The sequence below is a fragment of the Tachyglossus aculeatus genome, chromosome 5, assembly GCF_015852505.1.
Source record: "Tachyglossus aculeatus isolate mTacAcu1 chromosome 5, mTacAcu1.pri, whole genome shotgun sequence".
Taxonomy (NCBI): domain Eukaryota; kingdom Metazoa; phylum Chordata; class Mammalia; order Monotremata; family Tachyglossidae; genus Tachyglossus; species Tachyglossus aculeatus.
Window position 1 is genome coordinate 66,682,903 of NC_052070.1, and position 22,047 is coordinate 66,704,949.

At 42.9% G+C, this 22,047-nt stretch overlaps 1 protein-coding gene across 4 annotated transcripts in view; it reads right to left on the reverse strand.

Annotated features, from left to right (window-relative positions):
• ICE2 (interactor of little elongation complex ELL subunit 2) overlaps window positions 1-22,047 on the reverse strand; it is a 62,150-nt gene that overhangs the window by 37,049 nt on the left and 3,054 nt on the right. For 2 of the 4 annotated variants that reach the window (XM_038746993.1, XM_038746992.1), the window contains exons 2-5: window positions 14,268-14,372; window positions 11,996-12,263; window positions 6,001-6,120; window positions 345-479 (exon numbers count right to left, since the gene is read on the reverse strand). In XM_038746993.1, the coding sequence (XP_038602921.1) occupies window positions 345-479; window positions 6,001-6,120; window positions 11,996-12,263; window positions 14,268-14,372 (628 nt within the window). Of the gene's footprint in view, window positions 1-344; window positions 480-6,000; window positions 6,121-11,995; window positions 12,264-14,267; window positions 14,373-14,739; window positions 14,763-22,047 lie in introns of those variants that run through there. The other 2 variants (XM_038746994.1, XM_038746995.1) reach the window with 2 other exon arrangements.

Below are 22,047 nucleotides of genomic sequence, written 5' to 3' on the forward strand. Positions count from 1 at the left end.
ATGGACACTCACCTTTGTAAAAAAAAAAAATTGCCAATACCTTAAACTCAAAATAGGATGTTAGGAACTTTCACCAACAGTCTGTTCTTGGAAATAAAGAAAGACAGCTGGAGCTGGATTTGATTCCAAACCCCCTTTCCCTCATTTGGCAGATGTAGATGGAAACCCAAACTACTTTGAAGATTCAGGACCTATGTTACAGTGGGGCCTACTGTATTTAAATAAAATAAGACCACAAACCAGTACTTAAGAGAAAACAAACATGGCATTGTATGGACAAGGTACGTAAATGAAGGACATATTAACACTTTATCAAATTTAAATATATTTAAAATATACATTACCAACATGAGTAGATTTTTTTCTAGCTTTAATGCCATTTCCATGCCAAACTTCCCTCCCATTAGGCTAGTGGTATCATGAAGTACGTAGCACTCCGGGTATTTTTTTACTTGTTCAATGCAAACCCTTAAAAAATGCTGAGGGAAAAATAAATTCACACAGTACTCTTCACAAGTGCTAAAAAAATTCTACTTGTGTGATCATTCTTAGGCCTGATCGAAATAAAGTACATGTTAAGTTGATTTCTAGTGGATTTATCCAAATTTTTTGCCAGTATATTTTACCTTAAAATTAATTTTCACTAAAACTAAAATAAGACATTTCCAAAAAAAATGAACGGTTTAAATACATATCTATTTCTGAAAATGATAAAACACAAAACATTGCAAGTGTGATTTCTTACCGCTACAAACAAAAAACATTTTATAGAGAAGAAAATACCAGAAGTGTAGTACAATACACTTATCAAGGAAGATTCCAGAACACTTCAAAGACACCAAATTGGCATTTACATCAATATCACTCACACCAATTGGCTACATCAGCAAATACAGGGACTACATGAAGAGAACTAAAAAAATGAAGCTACAGGCAAATTGCTCTCCCCTCAATTATAAAATAAATATTAACCCAACTGGAAAATTATGAAATCATTTTGAATTAGTAAAAAATATTGTTTAATTCAGGAATAAAATTATCTTGTATAAAACCTATACTATCAAAGTACATGATTCATATTAATATCCGCCTTCCCCTCTAGATTGTAAGCTTGTTGTGGGCAGGGAATATACCTGTTTATTGTTATATTATACTCTCCCAAGTACTTAGGACAGTGCTTTGCACAAAATAAGTGCTCAATAAATATGACTGACTGAATGAATGAATCCCCACTTTGCAAGATGAGGAAACTGAGGCATCAAGAAATGAAGTGGTTTGCTCAAGGTCACACAACAGACAAGTGGTCGAGCCACAATTAGAACCTAGGTCCTTTGACTACCTTGACTGTCCTCTCTCAAGCACTTAGTACAGTATTCTGTCCATAGTAGGAGCTCAATAAATGCTATAATTGACTGAGCGATCCTCTTAGATTGCACAGTAGCAACCAGTCACAATGCTCTAGCTGTATATAATTATTTAGCCAAGAAAGCTTTGCACGTGATCATAATAATATAATAATAATAATTATGGTATTTGTTCAGTGCTTACTATGTGCCAGGCAGTATACTAAGTGCTGGGGAGGATACAAGCATATCGGGTTGGACACAGTCCCTGACCCACTTGGGGCTCACAGTCTCAATCCCTGTCTCAACTGCGGCCCAGGGAATAATAATACTAATGATGGCATTTATTAAGCGCTTACTATGTGCAAAGCATTGTTCTAAGTGCTGGGGAGGTTACAGGGTGATCGGGTTGTCCTACGGGGCGCTCACAGTCTCAATCCCCATTTTCCAGATGAGGTAACTGAGGCACAGAGAAGTCAAGTGACTTGCCCCAGGTCACACAGCAGACATGTGGCAGAGGCAGGATTAGAACCCATGACTTTCCAAATCCCAGGCCTGTGCTCTATCCACTATGCCATGTTCCTTCCCGAGCCAGAGACCATTCTGAGAGGCATAGGAGACTCTATTCCCACACTGTGGCTAGTATTGGAGAAGAAGAGTGTCCGAGGAATGCACACAATCATTTTCATAAAACTGTTTCATTAAAGTTGCCCTTTGCTATACTAGAAATATTAATTGAGCATTAATTGGGTACAATGTATTGTCACTAAGGGATTGGTAAAGCATAAAACAAGGGGTACAGTCCCTATCTACTTGTACATATCTATTCTATTTATTTTATTTTGTTAGTATGTTTGGTTTTGTTCTGTGTCTCCCCCTTGTAGACTGTGAGCCCACTGTTGGGTAGGGACTGTCTCTATACGTTGCCAGCTTGTACTTCCCAAGCGCTTAGTACAGTGCTCTGCACACAGTAAGCGCTCAATAAATACGATTGATTGATTGATTGATCTACCAAGAAACTTACACTCTAATGGGTAGACATACATACATTACAAATGGAGCCATCAAAATAAGTAACTGAATACATAATTTATAAATACATATAAATACATAATTTATAAATAAATACATTATTTATTTTATTTTGTTAGTATGTTTGGTTTTGTTCTCTGTCTCCCCCTTTTAGACTGTGAGCCCACTGTTGGGTAGGGACTGTCTCTATATGTTGCCAACTTGTACTTCCCAAGCGCTTAGTACAGTGCTCTGCACACAGTAAGCGCTCAATACAATTGATTGATTGATTGATTGATCTACCAAGAAGCTTACACTCTAATGGGCAGATGCACATAAATTACAAATGGAGCCATCAAAATAAGTAACTGAATACATAATTTATAAATACATATAAATACATAATTTATAAATTAATAAATACATTATTTATTTTATTTTGTTAGTATGTTTGGTTTTGTTCTCTGTCTCCCCCTTTTAGACTGTGAGCCCACTGTTGGGTAGGGACTGTCTCTATATGTTGCCAACTTGTACTTCCCAAGCGCTTAGTACAGTGCTCTGCACACAGTAAGCGCTCAATACAATTGATTGATTGATTGATTGATCTACCAAGAAGCTTACACTCTAATGGGCAGACGCACATAAATTACAAATGGAGCCATCAAAATAAGTAACTGAATACATAATTTATAAATACATATAAATACATAATTTATAAATTAATAAATACATTATTTATTTTATTTTGTTAGTATGTTTGGTTTTGTTCTCTGTCTCCCCCTTTTAGACTGTGAGCCCACTGTTGGGTAGGGACTGTATATGTTGCCAGCTTGTACTTCCCAAGCGCTTAGTACAGTGCTCTGCACACAGTAAGTGCTCAATAAATATGATTGATTGATCTACGAAGAAGCTTACACTCTAACGGGCAGATGCACATAAATTACAAATGGAGCCATCAAAATAAGTAACTGAATACATAATTTATAAATACATAATTTATAAATAAATAAATACATTATTTATTTTATTTTGTTAGTATGTTTGGTTTTGTTCTCTGTCTCCCCCATTTAGACTGTGAGCCCACTGTTGGGTAGGGACTGTCTCTATATGTTGCCAACTTGTACTTCCCAAGAGCTTAGTACAGTGCTCTGCACACAGTAAGCGCTCAATAAATACGATTGATTGATTGATTGATCTCCCAAGAAGCTTACACTCTAATGGGCAGACATAAATTACAAACGGAGCCATCAAAATAAGTAACTGAATACATAATTGAGAAAACACGTACATTTAAGTGCTGAGGATGAGCCTGAGTCGCTACCCAAGCGCTGAAACGATTTGGGATGTTGGGAATTCATCAGAGAAGGTCAGCGCTTAGAACAGTGTTTTGCACATAGTAAGCGCTTAATAAATGCCATTATTATTATTATTATTATTATTATGAAGGAGGAGGTGGGATCAGAGGAGGAACCGGAATAAGAGGAGGGGTGTGATCAGGGGTGGATGAAATGGTGTGTGTGAGGGAATGGAGGCGGGAGAGTGGAGAGTGAGGTATAACTAGGAGGTTGGCTTGGGTGGAATGAGGAGAGCAGGTGGAGAACACAGATGTGTAAGGTGGGATGATTGGGGGCAGTACCTTGAGGCCAGTTGTGAGGAATTTTTTCCTCGATGCAGAGGGACAAGGAGAGCAGGTGGGAGGGTTATGAGGAGGGGTGATGTTTGCCCAGTAATCCTTGCATCAACAGATACCATTATTATTATTATATTATATAATATATAATATTATATTATTATATTATGTTATTATTTTATTATTATTATTACTACTTCTACAACAAAAGAATTAGCAGATATGTTCCCTGCCATGTCTTACTCCTGAGAAGACCGTTCCTCCGGTCCGGTCCAGGATAGAACATAAGAATTGTTGGGCGGAAAACAGCAAGGGGATGGTTTACACCCTGAAGTTCATTCATTCAGTTTATTTATTTTACTTGTGCATATCTATTCAATTTATTTTATTTTGGTAATATGTTTGGTTTTTTTAATCTGTCTCCCCCTTCTAGACTGTGAGCCCACTGTTGGGTAGGGACCGTCTCTATATGTTGCCAACTTGTACTTCCCAAGCGCTTAGTCCAGTGCTCTGCACACAGTAAGCGCTCAATAAATATGATTGATTGATTGATTGCATCGATGTGGAGGATAGATTAGTGAGGGAAGAGGATGGAGAGTGGCAGGGACACCAGGTTGACCAGAAACACATGATCACGTAAAACTTTTCTGAATTGGAGGGTCATGAGAAGCAGCGTGGCTTAGTGGAAAGAGCCGGGGCTTGGGAGTCAGAGGTCGTGGATTCTAATCCCAACTCTGCCGCTTGTCGGCTGTGTGACCTTGGGCAAGTCACTTCACTTCTCTGGGCCTCATCTGTAAAATGGGGATTAAGACTGTAAGGCCCATGTGGGACAACCTGATCACCTTGTATCTACTCCAATCAATCGTATTTATTGCGCGCTTACTGTGTGCAGAGCACTGTACTAAGAGCTTGGGAAGTACAAGTTGGCAACATATAGAGACAGTCCCTACCCAACAGTGGGCTCACAGTCTAAAAACACATCGAGTCCATCAAATCAGCCCCACCACCCACTCGGAGCTGGCCACACAGCAAGTCTGAGATCCCCAATCATCTTGTTGTCTACATTCGCTCTCTCCATTACCTAACTCCCAGGACCGTGTGCCCGAACCCGTCTTCTCTTACCTCCTGCCCAGGCGGTACTTCTGGCTGCAATGACCTCGCTGGGACAGAGCAGGAACAATGGAACATTTCTTGGAGCGCTTAGAAGAGTGCTTGGCACATAGTAAGCGCTTAACAAATACCAACATTATTATTATTATTATAAGCAGAAATAAAACTTCAGTTTTTTGGCATTCTACCTCTATTCATATTATTGACATTGTAGTTTTTAAACCCAGCAAAATGCCAACAAACACTCCCTATTTCCAACTGTGAAGACTTTCCCAGGGTTTAGTAATATTCCCTGCATACAGAAAGCACTTAGAAACATTATCTTACCTGGTGCTCATCAATTCCAAAAGCTTAAAACAACCTGGCGGATACTACAAATTATCATATAGACATCAATATTGCTGTAGAAAAGGCAGTCAACGTCAACTTCCTTTGTCCAGTAGTGACTTTTTTAGAATTTTCAAAATGCATCAACTTCAGTCGTGAATATCCCAAGAGCAAGAAGTCAGTTCACAAATTATATTTCCCATTGCTAATTTATAATGCACTTCAATCATTCACTCATTCAATCATAATTATTGCGCACTTACTGGGTATAGAGCACTGTACTAAGCGCTTGGAGAGTACAATTCAGCAACAGATAGAGACGATCCTTGCCCAACAACGGGCTCACAGTCTAGAAGGGGGAGACAGACAACAATCCAGCTTCTTCTACCACGTGAAGGCCTTAAGTATTCAAGTTTCAAGGCATCATATGATAATAAGGCCTTAAATCCCAATTTCTAAATATTAACATTTCCCCACAAATTCTAAACCATCTGTTGATTGCTTTATTATTAGTGTTTCAATGTTTAATTTTGAAAAGATGGGGTTGGCCCGCATAGAGATGTTTCCCACAAACTCTACCTCAGTGTAGAGAATGCCATCCTCAGAGAGTGTATCATAATCCTGAGCACAGTTCTTTGCAGCATTCTGTAGAAACTTCAAAAACTCTGCAACCTCACCGCTCACGCGCTCTTTCATAGTCTGAAACATAAGAGGAAGAACTCCGGATTTGGAAAGGAAATGGAATTAATGCTGGCCATGATCCGGGTGTAATTTAGTGAATTGACCTCTGTAACTTGAAGAGCTATTACGGTTATTCTAAGAATACGAGGACTGAAAACTCGGAATCTAGAATCCACTTTAGAGATAATAATTCTGTTGGACAAACAGAGATTCAGAGCCCAGAACAAAGGTCAAGAGGATATAATTTACCACCGTAGGTATATAAGCTCCTGGAGTCTGGGCATAAGCCATTTGCTTGTTTTATACTCACCGAACTCACTGTACCATTGGAGTCTCAACAAATCTTATTACTTAGCAGTGTTGCCTAGTGGATAGAGCACAGGCCTGGGCGTCAGAAGGGCCTGGGTTCTAGTCCCGGCTCTGCCACTCGTCTGCTGTGTGACCTCGGTAAGTCACTTCACTTCGCCTCAGTTATCTCATCTGTAAAATGGGGATTAAGACTGGGAACCTCAGGTGGGACATGGATTGTATCTGTTTTCATCATCATCATCATCAATCGTATTTATTGAGCGCTTACTGTGTGCAGAGCACTGTACTAAGCGCTTGGGAAGTCCAAGTTGGCAACATATAGAGACAGTCCCTACCCACCAGTGGGCTCACAGTCTAAAAGATTGTTTTGATTACCTTGTATCTACCCTAGCACTTAGAACAGTGCCTGGCACATAGCAAGTACTGAACAAGTACTGTAATTACCATTAGAGAAGCAGCGTGGCTCAGTGGAAAGAGCCCGGGCTTTGGAGTCAGAGGTCATGAGTTCAAATCCCGGCTCCGCCAACTGTCAGCTGTGTGACTTCGGGCAAGTCACTTCACTTCTCTGGGCCTCAGTGACCTCATCTGGAAAACGGGGATGAAGACTGGGAGCCCCCCGTGGGACAAACTGATCACCTTGTAACCTCCCTAGCACTTAGAACAATGCTTTGCACATAGTAAGCGCCTAATAAATGCCATCATTATTATTATTATAAAAACAAAAAACTATAAGGGTCTCAGAACTGCTTGACTAATGAAGGCATGCTTAGTACACTGCTCTGCACCCAGTAAGTGCCCAATATATACCAATGACTCATGCAAGGAGACTCATGCAATGCCAGGAGAAATTGCAGATGGCACTAAATCATTTAAATCAATAATGGCGAACTGGATAGGTAATAATAATAATGATAATAATGATGGAATTTGTTAAGTGCTTTCTATGTGCCAAGCACTGTGACCACAATACACCTATTAAGTTTGAGAATTTGCTGGGGAATGATCAGTGTGATGCAACCAGAAGCTAATCAGAGAAAAGGAGGTAGAGCTAAAAATGAATGCTCGAACTTGAAAAAAAGGAGGATTGCACCTACTGGGGTAGTGACACCGGAAAAAAAAAATCAATTTAGAGGACAGGTGAGATGAAAGGAACAGAACACTAAGCCTTTGCTATGTGTGTTATTAATAATGACGATGGCATTTGTAAAGCACTTACTATGTGTGAAGCACTGTTCTAAGCACTGTGGGGGGGAATACAAGGTGATCAGGTTGTCCCACGTGGGGCTCACAGTCTTAATCCCAATTTTACAGATAAGGTAACTGAGGCCCAGAGAAGTTAAGTGACTTGCCCAAGGTCACACAGCTGACAAGAGGAGGAGCTGGGATTAGAACCCATGACCGCTGGCTCCCAAGCCTGTAGTCTTTCCACTGAGCCACGCTGCTTCTCGAAGGTTAAGGCTTAAGATCATATTTTGAAAAGAAATAATCTTTGTTTAGGGGGATTTGAGTAAATCAGGCTTTAAGTCAAAAAATAAAACATTCCTGGTGGAGTGTATCCGATGAAAAGTATGCTCGCTAAAACACAATCAGAATTGCACATTGTGTTATAATCTCAGGGCTTTGGCTGCTTCACAGCAATATTTCAGGATAGGAGAAAAACAAAAATAAAGCCAATTCCAACCCTCACTAGGGTGACTTTGAATGCTCCATCTTTCCACCAGAGCAGGGAGTAAACAGAAATCACCACAAGGCCTTTTCCTTTTTCCTCTCCTCCTCCCCATCCCCTCCTCACCCCCCTCCCTCTGCCCTTCTCCCTTCCCCTCCCCACAGCACTTGTGTATATTTGTACATATTTCTTACTCTATTTTATTAATGATGTGTATATAGCTATAATTCTATTTATTCTGTTGGTATTGACACCTGTCTACTTGTTTGTTTGTTTTTTGTCCGTCTCCCCCTTCTAGACTGTGAGCCCGTTGTTGGGTAGGGACCGTCTCTATACGTTGGCGATTTGTACTTCCCGAGCGCTTAGTACAGTGCTCTGCACGCAGTAAGCGTTCAATAAATACGACTGAATGAATGAACTTGCCAAGTTGCAAATACGTCCTTGGACCCCATCATCAAGCTGCCTGCCATCACGACATCTCCAGTGGCTACCAATCAATCTGCACATCAGGCAGAAACTCCTCACCCTGGGCTTCAAGGCTGTCCATCCCCTCGCCCCCTCCTACCTCACCTCCCTTCTCTCCTTCTCCAGCCCAGCCCGCACCCTCCGCTCCTCCGCCGCTAATCTCCTCACCGTACCTCGTTCTCGCCTGTCCCGCCATCGACCCCCGGCCCACGTCCTCCCCCGGGCCTGGAATGCCCTCCCTCTGCCCATCCGCCAAGCTAGCTCTCTTCCTCCCTTCAAGGCCCTACTGAGAGCTCACCTCCTCCAGGAGGCCTCCCCAGACTGAGCCCCTTCCTTCCTCTCCCCCTCGTCTCCCTCTCCATCCCCCCCATCTTACCTCTTTCCCTTCCCCACAGCACCTGTATATATGTATATATGTTTGTACATATTTATTACTCTATTTATCTATTTATTTTACTTGTACATATCTATTCTATTTATTTTATTTTGTTAGTAGGTTTGGTTTTGTTCTCTGTCTCCCCCTTTTAGACTGTGAGCCCACTATTGGGTAGGGACTGTCTCTATATGTTGCCAAATTGTACTTCCCAAGCACTTAGTACAGTGCTCTGCACACAGTAAGCGCTCAATAAATACAATTGATTGACTGATTGATTGATTGAATGTCTACCCCGTGCCCGAATGGCCCGGAAGAAGACGTGCGGCCCAGTTCTGTCACCATGCTAATGCTCAGTAGAGTGTTCTGCTCACAGTGAGCAATGATTAAATGCCACTGGTTGATTCACGGCATTATTGTACCCTCCCAAGTGCTTAGTACAGTGTTCTGCACACAGTAAGCACTTAGTAAATACCACTAATAACTCAACTTCATGTTGAGAAGGAACTCATGTTGTGCGGGTATACCGGAATCTCCAACTCTGTTGCCTTCAACCCTAAAACCCAATTTCTACAGCAGCCAGCCCACCCTGGCTGAGCCTGCTGGCCGTCGCTTGCTCCTTACCAACCACAGGCCTACCCGTCCCCCCAACCCCTCCAGCAGTCGCCCCACACTGTAAGATCCCCGTGGGCAGGGAATATTAATAATAATGATAGCATTTATTAAGTGCTTACTATGGGCAAAGCACTGTTCTAAGCGCTGGAGAGGTTACAAGATGATCAGATTGCCCCACAGGGGACTCACAGTCTTAATCCCCATTTTACAGATGAGGTAACAGAGGAACAGAGAAGTTAAGTGACTTGCCCAAGGTCATACAGCTGGCAATTGGCGGAGGCCTTCCCAGACTGAGCCCCCTCCTTCCTGTCCCCCGCGTCCCCCTTTCCATCCCCCTGTCTTACCTCCTTCCCTTCCCCACAGCACCTGTATATATGTATATATGTTTGTACATATTTATTATTCTATTTATTTATTTATTTTACTTGTAGCTATCTATTCTATTTATTTTATTTTGTTAATATGTTTGGTTTTGTTCTCTGTCTCCCCCTTTTAGACTGTGAGCCCACCGTTGGGTAGGGCCTGTCTCTATATGTTGCCAACTTGTACTTCCCAAGCGCTTAGTACAGTGCTCTGCACACAGTAAGTGCTCAATAAATACAATTGATTGATTGATTGATTGATTTGAACCCATGACCTCTGACTCCAAAGCCCATGCTCTTTCCACTGAGCCACGCTGCTTGTTGTTCATTCATTCATTTAAGTGCACTGAGTGTTTTTACTGTGTGCAGAGCACTGTACTGAGCACTTGAAAAGCACAATATAGCAATAAAGAGAAACAATCTCTGTCCACAATGAGCTCACAGTCTAGAGGGGAGAGGATAATTATGGTATTTGTTAAGCACTTACTATGTACCAGGCACTGCACTAAGCACAAGGGAGGACAAAAGGTAATCAGGTTGGACACAGTCCGTGTCCCAGGTGGGGCTCACAGTCTCGATCCCCATTTTACAGGTGAGGTAACTGAGGCCCAGAGAATAATAATAATAATGATGGCATTTATTAAGTGCTTACTATGTGCAAAGCACTGTTTTAAGCGCTGGGAAGTGAAGTGACCTTCCCAAAATCACTCAGCAGACTTGGGGTGGAGCTGGGATTAGAACCTATGACCTTTGGACGCCCGGGCCCTTGCTCTATCCACCACACGATGCTGCTTGTTGTATTGTACTCTCCCAAGCAATTAGTAGTGTGGCTCAGTGGAAAAGAGCCTGGGCTTTGGAGTCAGAGGTCATGGGTTCAAATCCTGGCTCCACCACGTCTGCTGTGTGACCTTGGGCAAGTCACTTAACTTCTCTGAGCCTCAGTTACCTCATCTGTCAAATGGGGATTAAGACTGTGAGCCCCATGTGGGACAACCTGATCACCGTGTATCCACCCCAGCGCTTAGAACAGTGCTTTGCACATAGTAAGCGCTTAATAAATGCCATCATCATTGTTATTATTAGTAGTAGTAGTACAGTGCTCTGCACACAGTAAGTGCTCAATAAATATGCCTAAATGAATGAATGTTTCAAGAACCACACTCTGACCATGGGCCCTGCTAATACAACCTCAACACCACCGCACCACTACCACTCCATCACCTGCTGCTGATTCCCCTGCATCCACCTCCTTTGTTCTGTTCGTTCGCGTACAAGAAGTCAAGAACTTGAACCATCCGGTATAAATTTCCACTCTTATAACTTAGCCCTTTACCTGGCATGATGATAGATTTCCCACACAGATGACTTTGCCACAGCCCTAATAATCTGTTCTAGGGCCTCAACTGCCTCCTAAAATCCCCAGTCCCCTCAACTCAATCCTTCTAACTGCCAATGATCCGGCGATCTATTTCCATGAAAAATTTGGGGGTTGCCAGGAACAAGGTTGCTAATTTTTTAAAATGGTATTTGATAAGCACTTTCTATGTTCCAGGCATACTAGGCTAATCAGGTTGGACACAGTCCGTGTCCCACACGGGGCTCACAGTCTTAATCCCCATTTGAGAGATGAGGAAACTGAGGCACAGAGAAGTGACTTGCCCAAGATCACACCCTTCCCTATCTAAATATCCTCCTAGCCTTTATCCATTCAATCATTCATGAATTCAATCAATCGTATTTATTGAGTGCTTACTGTGTGCACAGCACTGTACTAAGTGCAATACAGCAATAAAGAGAGACAATCCCTGCCCACAATAGGCTCACAGTCTATGGTGGGGGGGAGACAGACATCAATACAAGTACACAGGCATCAATATGAATAAACAGTATATAAATAAATAGAATAGATATATACATATATACATAAGTGCTTTGGGCCTGGGAGAGGGTGGGAAGGGAAAAAGGAGAGAGTCAGGATGACTTGGTTCTGTCTAGCCTCTCCCTTCTTCCCTAAAAAGGTAGATCCTCACTTCTGTTCCATTTCCATCCTCTCTTTCAACTCTGTTTGCATTTTTCACATGAAAAAGTGGGAGAGGAACATACCAAGTATTGGAAATATTCTCTCTTATTTGATGTAGCGGCTTCATAGGAACCAGGCTTTTTTGAATATTTGTTCAGTAAATATACATAAGTCTTCTGCTCTCCTTCAGTCAAACAGGAGAAATAAGGATAAGGAATTCTGGGTTGTGGAAGAGGAATACTCTCTTTTGTGTTCTTAATTTCCACCTTGGCTTGAGCTGCTGCTGGAGCACTAGTGGTTGGTTCGTTTTCCACAGGGTTTGCTGGTGCTTCTACATTTTCTCCTACTTGTCTGAAAGAAAAAAAAAATTAAAGCAACTTTACAAGTACTTGTCTTTCACCTGAAAATTACTATTTGTGAAAATTGGGCCTGACGGTCTTAGAATTTCTTGATTTCCAATCAGCAGGCAGAATGCATCGCGATTAACCTGCTTTTTGCAGTTGCCACCTGCTTTTTGCTGTTACTCCACGATAAGCAGGTCATCATCACATTGCAAATTTACCTCCTAGCTGAGGCAAAGCAGACGCAGACCTTATTCTTTATTTTACTGTTGAGGAATGATTTCACTTATCAAGGGTGTTTCTGTCTTTACCACTTTCTTATCTTACATCCTCTAGCTGTGTGTACAGGTGTGCAATTAATAACAACTAATAATTAGGGTATTTGTTAAGCGCTTACTATGTGACAGGCACTGTACTATGCACTGGAGTGGATACTAGACTGTGAGCCCATTGTGGGCTCTTTATTGCTATACTGTACTTTCCAAGCGCTTAGTACAGTGCTCTGCACACAGTAAGTGCTCAATAAATACAACTGAATGAATTGAATGAATACAAGCAAATTAGGTTGGACACAATCCCTGTCCCGCATGGGGCTCACAGCCTTAATCCCCATTTTACAGATGAGGTAACTGAGGCACAGAGAAGTGAAGTGACTTACCCAAGGCCACACAGCAGACATGTGGCAGAGCTGGGATTAGAACCCATGACCTTCTGGCTCCCAGGTCGGTGATTCATTCAATTGTATTTACTGAGCGCTTACTAGCAGAGCACTGTACTAAGCGCTTGGGAAGTACAAGTTGGTGATCTATCCACTACACCATGCTGCTTCCCATTACCAACCTTGATTTCCATGTTGCGTAACCAAGACTTCGGGAAAGAGTCAGCCTACACTTGAAAGTAAAAATTAAAGCTCCACTTCCCCAAAGGGAACTGATGCTGGACATTCGGTAGAGAAAACTGCGATGCCTGTTATAATAATACTGATGATTGGGGCAAGAGTCCTGAGAATAGCTGGAAAGTCACTACAGTTTGGTTCTGAAAACAAGTAAGGGAGAGAAGCTTTCTCCAATAACCATTAGAAAAAAAGTGTATTTTAGGCCAACAAAATGAACCTTAACTGCTGATCTTGAGAGAAAAGTACTCAGCAAATTGATTTCTCAATATAAAATGTCTTGAGAGGTATTCAGACCTAACGGTATCATGTCCCTAGTTCTTAACAATACCGCTTCGCAGCCGTCTCTCTGAATCTGGGAACGCGTCTGTCCTGGTGGCACAAACTGGCAAATTTAATTAAGCTGCTGGAGCAACAAGGTGCTGACTCAGCAATGCCAAGGCAGGAATGTCAAGAAATTCCAACAGTTTAAATTGGCTGTGTTCAGCACAGACTGAAATGGCAGCATATCAAGATCATTTCACTGGGAAGTGCTGTCAAAATCTTCAACAAGGTGCAAATCGAAAGCACCCGACAGGGCTTCTCTACCCACATTTACAGCATTATATTCTATTTCACTTGATGGTTTGAAGTTTTTTTCCCTTCATTTTGTCGACTACCCATCCTTTATTCTATTCAGTGCCTTCGGAAAAGAGGCGCTGAGAATACTGCAGGTATCTCAATATGGAGGTTTATTAAGTTGGAGTTTCTCTAAAAAGTACACCTCTGGGCTGCTGAGGGTTTCCTGCCTCTCTAAATCCCAGGTTAGATCCTTGACTGGAGTTTGCTTCTTTATATTATTATATAAAATAGTATTGTATACCTAAATCTTTATTTGCCAGATAAAGATTAATCTGAACATATCATTTGAAGCGCCAATAGTCGTCAAAATGTACCTCATTGGGTCTTTCCAAGCAGTAGAAAGCTGAAAATAAAAACTCTCATTCACCAATTGAAAACCAAATTGACGTAAATAAAAACAGGCCCGGAAGATGGATTAGCAACTATAAAAGTATATTATTTGATAATGTCTTTAACAAGAAATAATATCAAAAACGAAAAAAAAATAAGACATGAGATTACCTTGTAGACAAAATGTGCAATTCAGTTAGAGTAGGCCCCAAAGAGTATTCTTCATACATTTCTCGTGAGAAAAATGTGTTGGCACCATTTTTGGGTGAAACATCCCTATGAGACAGAAATTACTTCCAATTAACAATTCTAAATCTAGCCTTATGTAGACGGATTTTAAGGGTTGTAGCATTAGCACAATATTTGTCAAAAATTAGTATTAAACCTAAAAAGCCTGGAAAAATGCTGTTGGGTTTTTTTTGGGGGGGAGAGGGGGGTGATAATTTTACAGCCCTAATGGATATGTCAAATTACTAATCCATGCTACTTCTGCCACATGCCAGTTGCTTGAACACATCTGCATGGCTGTCAATATCTACACTCAACAGCTGCATACTTAATAGAAATGACATATATTCATCATTTTTAAATGTATCACTATTTGTGGTTTCCTAGCTTAATAGCAACCACAGACAGGTCTTACCTATTTCATAGGCATCACGATTTTTCTCGGTCAAATATACACAGAGCTCACCCTTCAAACACAAAGATTTTGATATTATTAAAATTTTGGATTGTTCCTGTATTCTCACACTCTAAGTTAATCAAGGTTGTCCTCATGTGGCAATAATAATAATAATAATAATAACAATGGTATTTGTTAAGTACTTACTATGTGCCAAGCACTGTTCTAAGCACTAGGGTAGATACAGGGTAATCAGGTTGTCCCATGTGGGGCTCACACTTTTAATCCCCCTTTTAGAGATGAGGTAACTGAGGCACAGAGAAGCTAAGTGACTTTCCCAAGGCCAAACAGCAGACAAGTGAATTAGAACCCAAATTCTCTTGACTCCCAAGCCCGGGCTCTTTCCAGTACGCTGCTTCTCGACGCTTCTTGGCTATCAGGTACTCGTGATGCTAAAGCATCCCTGTGTCATGATCTGGGGCAAGTCACTGAACTTCTCTATGTCGCAGTTCCCTCCTCTGTAAAACTGGGATGCGATTCCTGTTCTCCCTCATATTTAGACTGTGAACTTCATGTAGGATACGGATTGTGCCTGATCTAATTATCTGGTATCTATATTAGTACCATGCTTGGCACAAAGAGCTTAAATACCATAATTACTATAAGCAGAAGTAATTTTACTAAAGAAGCAATTGCTATAGAGACTGTAAGCCCCTCAAAGGGACAGGGTCCGTCTCTGGTTCCCACCTGCGTAGTCTTTCCCAGTGTTTAATAAATATCATTATTACTACTATAAAAATACTAATGCAAAACCAGGATTTTTAAATATTTAAATCTGAATGTTACCCAAATTAAAAAATGAAAAATTGTGAACGCTCCTATTTTATATATAGCTAAATAACCTGAAAATATCTTTACCTTGGCTATAAATTTAATAGCGCTACTTCAACATGCCACTAATCAATCAATCATATTTATTGAGCGCTTACTTGTGCAGAGCACTGTACTAAGCGCTTGGGAAGTACAAGTTGGCAACATATAGAGACAGTCCCTACCCAACAGCGGGCTCACAGTCTAGAAGGGGGAGACAGAGAACAAAACCAAACATACTAACAAAATAAATAGAATAGATATGTACAAGATAAACAAATAAATAAATAGAGTAATAAATATGTACAAACATATATACATATATACAGGATAATATAAGCACAGAGACATGCTAATCACTAGCCTTTGCTATGTTCCCACCCTGAGCTAAACCCAGTAATTCCTTCCAGGGTTTCCTTTACTGTAGCATCCTCCTCTTTCCTAGCTGCTGTGGGCTCAGATACTACAAGTAATCTGACGCTGATTTCTGGATGGCTCAGGTTATAGATGGGGAGAACGAACCCGGCAAAGGTGACCCTTAGAACTAGGCCACCTGAGCCAATCCCGGGTCTAGTCAATCCTATTTATGGAGCACTTACTGCATGCAGAGCATTGTACTATGTGCTTGGAAGTATTCCCTGCCCACAATGATCTTAGAGTCTAGCCTGCTCATGAACTAAGCCTTAACTAAATCTGGGAAGGTTTGCTCAAATTATACCTGGAGTAGAGACGTGAAAAATGGAAAATTGTGGTCTGGTTAGAGTTAACCTGGCCCTTCCAATTGCAAGGAGCAGTTCAGGCCAGGAGGCACTGGCTATACTAGTGGTGAATCCAACCAGATTCCCAAGGCTTCAACTACCACCTCTATGTGGATGACAACCAAATCTATATCTCCAGCCCTGCTCTCTCTCCCTCTCAGCAGCAGTCTTGCATTTCCTTTTACTTTCAAGAAGTCTCTAACATGGATGCCCTCCAGTCAGCTCAAGCTTAACATGTCCAAAACAAAACTCATCTTCCCACCTAAACCTCCTGACTTTCCCATCACCAGACAGTACCATCATCCTTCCTGTCTCATGCACCTGTAGCATTGTTGTTATCCTTGACTTCTCTCTCTCATTCAACCCACATATTCAATCCATCACTAAATCCTGTCGGTCCAACCTTCACATCACTAAAATCTGCCTTTTGCTCTCCATCAAAGCTGCTACAACCTTAATACAATCACTCATCCTATCCCACCTGGATTACTGCATCAGCCTCTTTGCTGACCCCCCCCAGCCTTCTGTCTCTCCCCACTCCAATCCATACTTCACTCCAGTGCCTGGATCATTTTTATTCAAAAATGTTCAGGACACATCATCCCCCCTCCTCAAGAAACTCCAGTGATTGCCCATCCACCTCCGCAAACAAAAACTCCTTGCTATTGGCTTAAAAGCACTCTACCACCTTGACCTCTCCTACCTTATCTTGCTATTTTTCTACTAAAACCCAGCCCACATTTTGCTCCTCTAATGCTAATCTTCTCACTGTGCCTCCATCACTCCTGACCCTATTCCACATCCTGCATGTGGCCTGGAATGCCCTCCTTGCTCAAATCTGCCAGACAATTACTCTCCCCCACCTTCAAAGCCTAATTGAAGGTCCATCTCCTCCCTAAGTTCCCCTTTCCTCTTCACCCACACCCTTCTGCATCACTCTGATCTGCTACCACAGCACTTATGTCCATATCTGTAATGTATTCATTTACTACTATTATTATGGTATTTGTTAAGCACTTACTGTGTGCCAGGAACTGTACTAAGTGCTGGGGTGAATACAAGCAAATCAGGTTGGACACAGTCCCTGTCCCATGTTGGGTGTACAGTCTTAATCCCCATTTTACAGAAGAGGGAACTGAGGGCCAGAGAAGTGAAATGACTTGCCCAAAGTCACACAACAGACAAGTGGCGGAGCTGGCATTAGAGCCCCCTCCTTCCTCTCCCCCTCCTCCCCCTCTCCATTCCCCCGCCTTACCTCCTTCCCTTCCCCACAGCACCTGTATATATGTATATATGTTTGTACATATTTATTACTCTATTTATTTAACTTGCACATATCTATCCTATTTATTTTATTTTGTTAATATGTTTGGTTTTGTTCTCTGTCTCCCCCTTCTAGACTGTGAGCCCACTGTTGGGTAGGGACCGTCTCTATATGTTGCCAACTTGTACTTCCCAAGCACTTAGTACAGTGCTCTGCACATAGTAAGCACTCAATAAATACAATTGATTGATTGATTGATGACCTTCTGACTCCCAGGATCGTGCTTTATCCACTATGCCATGCTGCTTCTCATTTATATTAACTTCTGTCTTCCTCACTTTAGACTGCAAACTCGATGTGGGCAGGGAATGTGTGCTTAATGTTCGATTGCACGCTCTCTCTCAAGCGCTCAGTCCAGCGCTCTGCACACAGAAAGCACTCAATAAATATGATTTAACGAATGATTAATGAGGGTGGGGAAAGGATGGTTCTGGAAAGCAAACAGGAGAAATCGAAGTTACAGTCTTGAAGCAGTTTGCAACCCAGGAGGGAAGCGGGGCATCAAACCGGTCTTCCGTTTTGGTTTTCACCGCTCGGCACAAGGACAATGCTTTTATTCATTCATTCATTCATTCAATCGTATTTATTGATCGCTTACTGTGTGCAGAGCAATTAGTAGTAATAACAATAATAATAATTATGCTATTTGTTAAGCACTTAACTATGTGCCAGGCACTGAACTAAGCCATGGGATGGATACAAGCAAATCGGGTTGGACATAGGCCCTGTCCCATGTGGGGCCCAAGGTCTGTATCCCCGTTTTACAGAATAGGGAACTGAGGCCCAGAGAAGTGAAGTGACTTGCCCAAGGTCACACAACAGACAAGTGGAGAAGCTGCGATTAGAACCCACGCCCTAGCCACAACACCATGCTGCTTCTCATTTATATTAACGTCTCCTCACTTTCGACTGCAAACTCGATGTGGGCAGGGAATGTGTGTTTAATGTTCTATTGCACTCTCTCAAGTGCTCAGTCCAGCGCTCCACACACAGTAAGCACTTAGTAAATACGATTTAATAAGTGAATAATGAGGGCAGGAAAAGGTTGGTTCTGGAAAACCAACAGGAAAAATCAGTTATAGTCTTGAAGCAGTCTGCAAACCAGGAGAGAAGTGGGGCATCAAACTGGTCCTCTGTTTCCATTTTCACAGCTTGGCACGGGGACAATGTTTTTAATAGTAGTAATAACAATAACAATAATTATGCTATTTGTTGAGCGCTTAACTATGTGCCAGGCACTGAACTAAGCGCTGGGATGGATACAAGCAAATCGGGTTGGACATAGGCCCTGTCCCACGTGGGGCTGTCTCAATCCCCATTTTACAGATGAGGGAACTGAGGCCCAGAAAAGTGAAGTGACTTGCCCAAAGTCACACAGCTGACAAGTGGAGGAGTCGGGATTTGAACCCACGACCTCTGACTCCCAAGCCTGGGCTCTTTCTACTAAGCTACACTGCTCCTGGTGGGTCCTGAAAGACCATAAGGTCATGGGTTCTAATCCCAACTCTGCCACTTGTCTGCTGTGTGACCTTGGAAAGTCACTTTACTTCTCTGGGCCTCAGTTCCCTCATCTGTAAAATGGGGATTAATAATAATGTTGGCATTTGTTAAGCGCTTACTATGTGCCAAGCACTTAATATTGATGGAGGTCCCATGCACCGGAAAGGTTGCAGATATTGTTTGAATGTACCCGGTCCTGTTGCCAGATTTGGAATGGGCCTTAGACCCTGAAGCCCACTGGCTGGGTCGGAGAACCAAACCAAAGAAGGAGATAGACTCCGCCCAGCTCTGCACCAAATCTGTACCAAATCTGCACCAATCCAGTCCACACTGTTTTCAAATCTATATCACTCACTGTGATCAGCAACAGCACTATATAAGCTCGTTGCATCGGGCACTCGGGGCCTTTTTTTGTTGTTGTTTTTTATGGCATTTATTAAGCGCTTACTACGTGCAAAGCACTGTTCTTTTCCCTTAAGGAAATGAGCCCGCCGCGTGCGTTACCCCCATTCGGTCTTCGGCCTTACCAATAAAACTTTATTTATAAAACTGTATATATGTGTATATGTCTGTATATATGTATATGTGTTTGTACATAGTTATTACTCTATTTATTTATTTATTTTACATGTACATATCTATTCTATTTATTTTACTTTGTTAATATGTTTGGTTTTGTTCTCTGTCTCCCCCTCCTAGACTGTGAGCCCACTGTTGGGTATGGACTGCCTCTGTATGTTGCCAACTTGTACTTCCCAAGCGCTTAGTACAGTGCTCTGCACACAGTAAGCGCTCAATAAATTTGATTGATTGATTAAAACTTTCAGTAGTCACATGCTGTCTGACTAATTCTTTAGTCGCCCGGCGACCTCGGTGGCCATCCAGAACAACCACCGTCATCATTTTGGTGGCCTGTACGGGGAAAGCCCAGTAGATGTGACTGCCGCCGTCCTGGCTGATCACAGCACAACCTGAAGCCATGGGAGTGGTGAGTCCTTTTTTGAATTGTTCTTGTCTGCTCTCGCAGAGGCACCCTCTAGTTCCCGGGTACACTGGGGGGAAGGAAGGCCGACCGGGTTGGTCATAGCCCGGGAGGAACACGGAACCTCAAAAAAGGAACGTTTTCCACCCAAACCAGTTTTTTTTTCCAATCACCTCAAAAGAGGAACGTTTTAATACGGACAAATTTGTTTTGGCCGACGTAAAATGCCAGTAACTGATTTTTGGGGGGCACCACAAAATGGCCCCAGTATAAATTGGAGGATCAGGAAGTCTGACCCAAATATGGGTCCCTATAATACCATTCTCCAGCTGGACTTATATTGCAGGCAGTTAGAGAAATGGTCAGAAGTCCTGTATGTCCAAGCATTTATGGCTTTGTCCCAGAGTCCTGAGGGAAAGAACTGCCACATGTGTTTTTCCTGGGCTCCTTTCAGGGGCCCAGCTCTAATGCCCAATTCCCCAGATGTACTGGATGATCCTTTCCTCGGCCAGGGACCCCGGGAGGATGGTGCTCCATACCAATCCACCTCGTGGGCCCTAAACCCTTCCAGCACCCAGGGAGGCACACGCTATGCCCCTTCGGAGAGAGAGGAAAGGATACTCCCCGCCTTGAGGGAGATCACAGGGGAAAGGGGACAGATAGTGTGGGTACAGGCACCCTTCTATTTGAGCGAATTGGAAATGGCAAAATGGAAATTGGGACAATATTCTGTGGACCCCACGCGCTTCCGGGATGAATTCCGGAGTCTGACCCTGCAGTACAATCTGTCATGGGAAGATCTTAACCTGTTGCTTTATAGCTGTCCCTCACTCCAAACCAGAGTGGAGTTATCCGGGGGAGAGTACCGATAGACAGTTCTGGGATCATACGATTACATGCCTACTGGTGGGCATGGAGAAAGGAATTAGGAAGCAAGTTAACTACGATCGGGTCGGAGCTGTGACCCAGGACTCTACCGAGAACCCCGCCGTGTTTAGCCTCAGGCTGGCGGAGGCGATTCGAACATACAACCAGCTTGATCCCGACTCGGTAGAGAGAAGTGTCATTCTAAATCACTGGTATTTTATTAATCCGTCGGCTGAAAATATCCGCCGAAAATTACAGAAGCAGCGATTGGGGCCACAAACCCCCACGAATCAGTTGATGGAGGCTGCCTTTAGAGTTTTTAGCCCAGGCAGCCTGGGATGAGACGGACCGCAGGGCCAAAGTGAAGGGCAGAGAGTAGGCCCAGTTACTTGTGGCGGCCCTGACGAAGGGTCAATCTCACCCTGGAAGGTCGCCCGATGCGGCCGCGGTGATTGCCCGCGGCCCAGGGTCTGGGAAGCCCCATTTTGTGTGCCACCAGTCTGGCCATTGAGCTTGGGAATGCCCCCAGGTGCAGAGACCTGGCTGCGGCCACCAACCACCTGGACCGTGCCCTCTCTGCCGGGGACACGGGCACTGGAAGCGGGACTGCCCACTTGGATGCAAGTGCCGCCCTTCAGGCTGGCCAGTTCCCGGCTGTTGGCACATCTAGGAGCCGGGACTGATGGGGCACAGGGAACAGCCGGGCCCCCACAGGAACCATCTCCATGGCCAAACCCAGGGTGAGTGTGGAAGTGTCCGGTAAGATCATAAATTTTCTTATCGATACGGGGGCCACCTACTCTGTCCTTCCCAGTTTTCGCGGTCCTACCCATCCATCTGGAGTAAGGGTGGTGGGGATCGACGGCATCTCAAAGTATCTCAAAATCTTGTCGCCAAACTGACCCCCGATCGTGTTTATACTTTCCCTTAAGGAAATGAGCCCGCCGGCTGCGTTACCCCCATTCGGTCTTCGGCCTTACCAATAAAACTTTATTTATAAAACTGTATATATGTATATATGTCTG